The 9055-nt window shown below is 39.1% G+C and overlaps 1 protein-coding gene across 1 annotated transcript in view; it reads right to left on the reverse strand.

The window, feature by feature from the left end:
• The window catches only part of LOC108790600 (cadherin-18-like), a 544420-nt gene that overhangs the window by 172571 nt on the left and 362794 nt on the right, over positions 1–9055 (reverse strand). The window contains exon 5 of the mRNA XM_018560907.1: positions 6751–6918. Within this exon, the coding sequence (XP_018416409.1) occupies positions 6751–6918 (168 nt within the window). The remainder of the gene's footprint in view (positions 1–6750; positions 6919–9055) is intronic.

The raw sequence follows: 9055 nt of genomic DNA on the forward strand, positions 1-9055 counted from the left end.
GTTTCCATCCACCATTCCATGTTCTAACACACCAGCTGCATTCTATATAATATGAAATATTTAATGTAAAAACACAAAACAGGGGAATAATGCCTCATTAGAGCCACAAGCTGTTGTACAGATCCAGCAATGCAAGCACAAACATTTCACAAATAGAGTATAAGGCTTTATTCACACTATGTGCAATTAGATGCATTTATATGCATTCAAAAAGCTTTTCTAACAGGGTTATTCACAAAGCTAGCCGAAGGATCAGCCATGGCTACGGCTGATCCTTTGGCTAGCTTTAGCTGCCGGAGCCCTTCGGTTCAGTCGAACCAAAGGGCTGCTGTACGTGCTATTCACTATAGCCCGTACAGCTCCCAAAGTTTGCCGAGTGGCTAAGCCAAGCCGAAGGCATATGCTTTGGCTTGACTGAGCGGAAGCGAAACCCGAAGCAGGCCGATCATCTAGCCATTGGCCAGCTGAAAGCCTCACAACTGACAGCTGGGCAGAGCCAGCCGTGATATCATGTCTGGCTCCACCCAGTTGCAATGACAGATCAGCGTCCTCTGCTCCCGTATGTTTTTTAAAAAGGTCTACGCGTTTCAGGGGCACGCCCCCTTCATCAGAACCTAAGGTACCATATGCATCTAAACGCATATGCATGTAAATGCACATGCATCATTTAATGCATCTAGAAGCATAACTACATTCTCTAGCCTGGCAGAGTTTCCTATACATATAGAGGACAAAAATGCCAATGGCAAGTGTGAGTGAAGCCTCAGAAATTAAAACAAATATTTCAGTTTATGCTGGTGAGTTAACATAACAATTTCTTAGGCTTCACTCACACTTGCCATTTGCATTGTTGTCCTCTATATGCAGAGGAAAATCTGTCAGGCTAGAGAATGTGGTTATGCTTCTAGATGTAATAAATGATGCATGTTTATGTGCATTTACATGCATATGCTTTTAGATGCATTTGGTACTGAATCCTAGCATCAAATCATGTTTACAAGTATTTACACATGTGTACATGTGTTTAGAAGTTTTAATACTCAACTTAGACAGGCCTTGCCACTTTTTGATAGTAAATAAGACCCAAGACTGGCTACTTGTTCTACTATTTTGAGTTCTATTCCACTGGCCCAGACATCAATATTAACTAATTGGAGTAATAGGACCTGTCTACTAGCCCTTTGTGGCAGGAAGCAAACCAAATATCTACTTGATCCTAGGTTTTGCGTAAATAGCTGACTCAATTATTTTTCCTCCAACTACAGCAAGAATAGAGGGAAAGAACATTAGAACAAAACATTGTTTAATTAAATAATTTAAAAGTCACAGTTTCCCAAATGGTGACAAAATACACTAAATATATCAACTTTCACATACATCACACCACAATACTTTTTTAACAATGAATAGGAGAGAAAGAAAATGTGTAACAATGGAACAAAGTGACAACAGTCTGTAAGAAAACATATCTAAACACATTTTCATTACTGAAAACAGCAAAAACAATCTTGAAATCATGGCCCTAGTTTAGTCTCCACTACATTTACAGTGGTTATAAATTAGCTGCTTGACTTATTCCTAAATGCCACAAAACTTACTGCACAAATTGAAAATGATTTATCAGAGCAGAATGACAGGCCTAATTACACTTCATGTCTTATGTCAGTAATTTCAAATGCATTAGCTCTTCTTTGATGATTGATAAAGGATATTTAGATGATGTGTTGTATGTCCTCTAAGCTCATGCTTGTAGAAAGGACTGGCAACATATAAATAGGGAAACAAACTAAAGATAATTATGTGTTAACTGAAGCCAAAAATGAAAATGTCTAGTTTTAATGCTAGTGACCGTGCCCCCAGGCCCTTCACCTGCTGCCTAAATGACAGTCTCTTAAATTATGTGGTATGGTTTTTTATCTTAAAAGAGCAATTACAGATTTCTGACCATTCATTCCTCAGACTACACTTCTGTTTCTTATCAATGGGCACACTCAGCTGAGATTGAGGCTCTTCTCACTAAAATCACTGCTTTAGAGCTCGCTCGTTGTTATTGCAATTCAGACTCTCATAGCGCAGAGCTCTCTGAAATGAGGCACCAATTACTGAAGCTCCTTAATCAGGCTTCTCTCAGAGCATGAGACCACTTCTTAAAAGTCTTCCATGAATATGCTAATAAATGTGGGGCCCCTCTTGCTCAAATGTTAAGTTCTATATTGTGCCGTTACAACATACTCACGTTAAACTCTCCTTCCAAGGTCTTGGTCCATCGTAATACAGACTTTCTCTCCACCTTTCGTGATTTCTATTCAAGCTTATACAACTTCATAAGTTTGCTGGCTTATCCAAAGATGACAAGATCTCTAAAATGTTATCTTCAATATTCTACTTCTCCTTCCTTACCCTCTAGAGTCCTCACTTTCTTAAATCCTCCTTTTATGGAAGAGGAATTATCTACAGCTATTAAATCGACATCCGATGGAACAACCCTTTGCCCAGATGGTTTTACTAATAGATACAATAAATCCTTTCAACTCTTTTCTTTCCTGCTTAGATCCTTTAATGCCATCTCATCCTCTTCCCCTTTTCCCTCTGAGGCCTTAGAAGCCTATATCACTTTATCTTTAAACCAGGCAAGGATGGTACTGAACCAGAAAATTAAAGACCGATTTCCTAATTAAATTGTAATATCAAACTTACTCCAAACTGAAAGCCAACCGTATCCAGTCCCTTCTCCCTCTCCTGATTCATACCAATCAAGTCAGGTTTGTTTCTCACTATGAGGCTTGGGACAACACCATGAAGACCATCCACCTGATCTCTTATGCCCATAAACGTAATATCCTTCTTTGCCTTTTCTCGGTTGATGCCAAGAATGCATTGGATTGGGAGTTCATGGAACAGTCTCTTGATCATGTGGGTTTTTGCTCTCATATTATAAATAAGATCATGACACTCTATAACTGTCCCTCAGCCAAGGTCCACACTAATGGTTATTTATCTGACAGCTTCCCCATTTCCAACAGAACAAGGCAGGGTTGTCCCCTTTCTCCCTTGCTCTATGTCATTGTGATGGAACATCTAACTTCAGCCCTCCATAATAACTTGTCCATTCATGGTATCAAATTTACTATTACTATTACTATTACTATATACTATTTTATTTGAACTATATAAAATTGCTTAACACTATTCATTCAGAGTTTAGAAATTGGAACAGTCTGTCTTTATTATGATTTGGTAGAGTCAATGCACTTAAAATGCTGTTGGAACCGATAAAATTGACATCTATGATACGGCTTTGATGCAAAGGTGTTCCTTGATATCCTAAACTGTGTCAGCACGTGCCTGTTTGATACGCAAATGAGGACCATCAAAGGGTTCTTGGGGCTGGAAACTGATGAATGAAGTTCTGCCGGACTGTCATCTCCTGGGGCAAGCCCGACCCCCTGCTGGTATTTACTGCCCACACCTGTGTCTGCAAGGAAGCATACATGCTGGGATGGGGGGCAGAGGCATATGATGGAACCTTCTTCCTGTGTGATCATCTGCACTAAACTAGGTCACAAGCAGGAACAATGGTAACCTTGGTGACCTCTTGGACAAGACAAGTCTTTCTGGACTCTAGAATCAAGACTGTGATTCGCTGAGTCCTGCTGAAGAGGAGTGTTCTGGGCATAGAGAAAAACCCATGGCATGTGTGACTGAGAGTATGTGGTAGCTAGCTGAAGGCTCCTTATCCTTAATTCCTATCCCTCCAAATCCCCTCTCCACTTCCCTTAATTGTAATTAGAATGTATGTATATCCCTATTTGTAAATAAACCCAACACTTATTTAAGATTCAGTTGTTCATCAGTAATGTAAGGCACCTCCAAAGCAGAGCACATTCTACACCTCTATTTCAAATTCTTCCCATTTTGCTTCCTAGAGCCTTCTTCTATCAACTATGTTCCATATCAAGCAAATTTGTCTGGAAATACAGTCTACCTTGAATTTGTTTTTCTACTCTTACATGACATAAAGCTCATGGAGGTACTGGATTAAGACTTAATTTCATATCATAAGATGACTCTACTTGTGCACATCTTGGACTGGTTTCATCAAGAAACTTATTAACAGTGGGTCATGATATAATTTCTTATTTCACCACAAAACCCAAAAGCATTACTATGGTCCCCTGTACTGACTACTGCAGAGATGGGTCAATACCCATTTATTACGGTAGCCATCCTACGGTGCTGTTACCAATCTTTTGATCACTTTAGATGTTTCACATTACTAATTTCTCTCAGAATAACCCACTTTTCCCTCTTGGACTGCATTCTAAGTGCATTGGATCTTGGGACCAAAGGTTTTGGTCTCCAATTGGGCATGTTGCAACAGAGACTTCTTTAATCTCTCCAGCCAAGCTAGCTACCAATTTTTCCAGTGAATCAGTGGTGTGGTTCTTGCATAGACAACCTAAGTCTCTTTCACCCAAGTCTAACATCCACTGCTCCCTTATGACATTTGAATCCTTGTGCTTACAATCCCAATCCTTTCAGATATATCTTTCTTGTATCAGCTCTTACTAAATCACAAGCCTCCCTCTCCCACCCTAGATCAGCTTCAATGGGAAAAAGAACTGTGAGTCTCTATGCTAGTTGATTAATGTCAGAAAGCTTTTGTTATGACCCACTCGCTCTCTATCTCCTGTAAAGTCTAAGAGAGAAATGATAAAATCCTTGCTAGATGGTACCTTTGTCCTTTCAGACTACATACCATTTTTTCCAGACACCCTTATATTGTTGTTGGTGTTCCTTGAGTGACAAAAGGACAATGGAACATTACCTCGGCATTCCTCACCTCTTTACAGTTTTACAACCTTTGCAATTACAGCCTGTTTTCCAAGTGCACTTTTTGAGACCCTTTCTGCAATTTTTAAAACCTCTTTAAAATGTATTACAGTACTTGCATATGTGAACATTGCTCTATTAAGGAAGACTAATTACAGGAAATGTATATCAAGAAAAATTTGGGTTATTATGCTAATTATATAGTTGTATATAAACTATGTTTTATGATTTTTAATGTCTCAAGAGTTTGATTCAGTGCTGGGTTTGAGTGAAGTTTGGAGATGAATAATAATAATAACCCAAATTGACATTTATAATAATATACAGTATTATGTATTATTTTCTTATATTTTGTATAATCTTGAAAAGTGTCCAATTTAATAGTTAGGGGTACTATTTTAAGTGTTTTTAAGGGTAGTGGTGGGGGTAGGAGAATGGAAGGAAAAGACAGAAAATTCATTTTTGTTTTTTCCTTTTTTGTGTACCTATTGCTATTTGACAATTTTTCACAGAAAGAAAAAAAGACAGCAATAAAGTAGCATAAAAGAGTTTAAAGTGACAGCAACACAACTATTACTTGCTCCAATCCTTTTAAAGAAGTCAATATGCTAAGATAAGCAGGAAAACACAGATATAAAGAACACACTGCAAAGTAGCACGGTAAAGTTTTACTATAAAGGCATGTAAAGAAATTATATTATTTCCAACAGTCTGCATAGTGAAATTTGAGGGTTATTTTAATGAAATTTCGGTAAAGCTAAAGATGTTATTTCATGGTGAAATGAATTTCTTCAAAATCACTCTGCCCATCCCTAGTAGCATTTTATTTCTACCAAGAGTTCAGCTTTGCAGTACACTCACATTTAAGCCCATTTGGCTGCCTGTTTTTTGGATGTGATTCACATACATATTTTCTGTGATAATTTCAACAAAGTTTCATGGAAGTAATGAGAATTGAGGGTAGACTTTTCAGGTAAAGAAAACAAGCAATGACAGTCAGCTATTGTAAGAACAGCTAGTTGCTGGTAATGATTAATGAGGGATATGCTAAATAAAATATTTCTGTCATCTTGTTTTACCACATCTTGAACAGTGTAGGAAATAGTTAACACTCCCGGCAGTTTATTGTTTTGATCTCTCTGAACCATTGGGGGACATGGGGGGTGGGGCATCGTAACCTGGAAGCATAACAGTGTGTGGAAATCTCTTCAAAGGGAGGAAAAATCCTCTCTTAAACTGTTGTCATCAGAAAATATGTTGACATTATAACATTAACCCTTTATTCCTGCTGTGGTGGCAGTTGGTGACAATGGTCTCCAGGACACATAGAGAGGGGTTTTCATGGGGTCGATGCACACGTGAGAAATGCAGAAAGTAATAAATGTAGCAAAATCTGCAACAATAAAAAGTTTGTTTTTTTCTCTACGTGTTTGTACTTGTTTTATTGCATGCAAATGTGGAGGGAAAACGTGCATTTGCCTGGCTGCGTTTGGGGTGCCATTAACTGGTCATGACAAAGCAAGCGTGTTTCGCATTTTTGGTGCGTTTCACGAACGTGTCAATATAGAAGTACTGCTGAAATATGATGGTGACTCTGTTAGAGTCTACATTTATTTCACATTATAAGAATGCAGTTGCAGACGTGAGACATCCTTTTTTAGTAATGCAATGTCTCAGGGGGAGAATGCAGATCCTAAAACCTAGAATTCCATAAAAATAAAGAATGACATTGATTCAGCTGACCAGGTACCACCAAAACTAAAATATATAGATTCGGTTGTTTAGCTTTTGAGGACATGTTAAAAAGCTTAATTAATATATTTCTCTACATAATAGTATCAGTAGACATCACTTTTTGAATTAAAACAAGTCAATAGTAAAATGATTAAGTAGAACAAAGGAAAAGGACCTTCATACTTTGAGGAAATCTTGGTGGATTATCATTGACATCGATGAGTGTAACATTGATGGTAGTTGACCCAGATAGTCCGCCAACTTGACCTGCCATATCCTTGGCTTGAATAACAACGGAATAGTGCTCTCTGGCTTCTCTGTCCATATTAGGTAATGCTGTCCTGATGACTCCTGAAAATGAACACATATCAAAACCTCAAAATTAATATATAATTCTAAAGATATATTATACAAATAATAACGTCAAGATGCATAATATGTATAATATGTATATAAAATGTAGTTCACTGGATTAGTAGAGTGCTGCTTGATGAGGCACATTGTAAAGGTATTATTGTTATCTGGTGCAGAAATGTCAATGAACTTGCATATAAACATTCAAGGAAGCAATATTCTTCACTGACAGCCGCAAGAGAAACATGTAAATATGCCTGTAAACCATGCAATAGCCTGCAAGGGATGCTATCACTGCACTCTGTGTAATTTGCCCAGATGGCAGCATCTGCATAGTAGATACTGTATATGTGTGTATTTTATTTAATTTTTGCAGAAACACTAATTAGCACTATCTGACCTTCAACTTCAGTGTACTATGTTTACAATCCCCAAAATGTTGTATACGTATAGTATACTAGGGCCAGCTGATTACACTATATCTGGACACACATGGCCTGTAATCATGTGTGATTAATCGCTAAAGATCACTATACATGTTGTTGTATGTACCAATGGCACAAATTTGGAGCATTTTACTATCAACAGAAATTAATCAATTCTACATGCTACACTCTCTTTCATTTCACATGTGTTGCAATCATAACTCTGCAACTGAATGTTAGCAATTAGCTATCATGTGCATGATCATTGGAATTAGGGATGCACAGATACTTTTCAAGTACCAGTGCAGATACATTTATATTTATAAAAACAAAATCGTACATTAAAACCGAGATGTACAAATCCCAGGAGCTCAGTGTGCTCCTTACAAATGACAGCTGCCTCCTAATTTTTTAATTTTTCTCTAGTCTAGTATTGGAGCTCAAAGGTATCGGTACATGTACTCGTACTTGTACCAAGTACTGTACTTGGTATCTGTGCAACCCTAATTGGAATGATCATTTTAGCAAAAATTAACAATGAGGGTATACACTAAAGTGGAAGGATGGGTCAATGGGGACTGTGTATGACTTGCCATTATTTACAAATACCCAGCCTTTCTTGCCCCTTTTTTTCCTTCCAAGCAGATCCTTCCCAAATATTTAGTACATCTCAGCAATATACTTCCCTATGTTTTATTCCTTCAAACATGGTGCAATTACATAAAAATAACCGTTGATGTGCCCAGAAATATAGTGTGCTCTTACCATCCCGTGTTGGCCCTGCCTACTTTATAAGTGATGGATTGCAAAGAACACATGAAGACGATGAAGGATCTAGCCGTAGCTTCAGCTGATCCTTCAGCTAGCTTCAGCCCCATGACCCCTTCGGTTCAGTAGAACTGAAGGGCTGCTGTATGGGCTATTCACAATATTCACTATAGCCCGTACAGCTCCCAAAGTGGGCCGGGCTGCTCAATCAAGCCGAAGGCATATGCCTCGGCTCGACTGAGCCGAGGTGAAAGGCGAAGCTGACCGAGTGGTCGGCCATTGGCTGGCCGACAGCCTGCCTTCTGACAGCTGGGCGGAGTCAGCCATGATCTTACGGCTGGCTCCGGCCACTTACAGAGAGATCAGCGTCCATGGTAACCAGGGACACTGATCTCCAGACAGCCCAACTCTCCTGGGCACTCCGGGAGTCTCCCGCTATTAGATAGCGGCTCCCAGCCGCCCGGGAGAGAAACACTCTCTCCCAGAATGGTTTACTCTGCTCGATCGAGCAGAGTAAACCTTTCCCTGCTTTTTTTTTATTCTGACATGGAGCCGTTGACAGCAGCAGAGGGCGGGTGCAATAGCTAGTTTGCTATTGGCTATTGCAAATTGAAATAGCCAATAGGAATTTAGCTATGCATTCCTATGGTGAAATATTTTTTTTTGTTTTGACGGCAGCAGAACCGCCCGGCCAATAGAAAACAGTTGGGTGGAACTAGCTGTCATTGTTTTTTTTCTACTTTTTAAACTATTTTGCTATTCTGCTCGGTGCCACAGAGGCTTTGGCTATTTACTCACTGCTGTTCGGCATCTATGATAATAGACCGAACAGCAGCAAGTAGCCTGCCGGAGGTTCGGCTTAGCCGATCCAGATGTTGGATCGGCTGAGTCGAACTCCGTCTGCACTTCGGGTTGGCCGAACATGTTGAGCATGTTCGGCC

This window comes from Nanorana parkeri, unplaced genomic scaffold (genome assembly GCF_000935625.1).
Source record: "Nanorana parkeri isolate BGI_ZX_2015 unplaced genomic scaffold, ASM93562v1 scaffold487, whole genome shotgun sequence".
In the NCBI taxonomy this organism is placed as follows: domain Eukaryota; kingdom Metazoa; phylum Chordata; class Amphibia; order Anura; family Dicroglossidae; genus Nanorana; species Nanorana parkeri.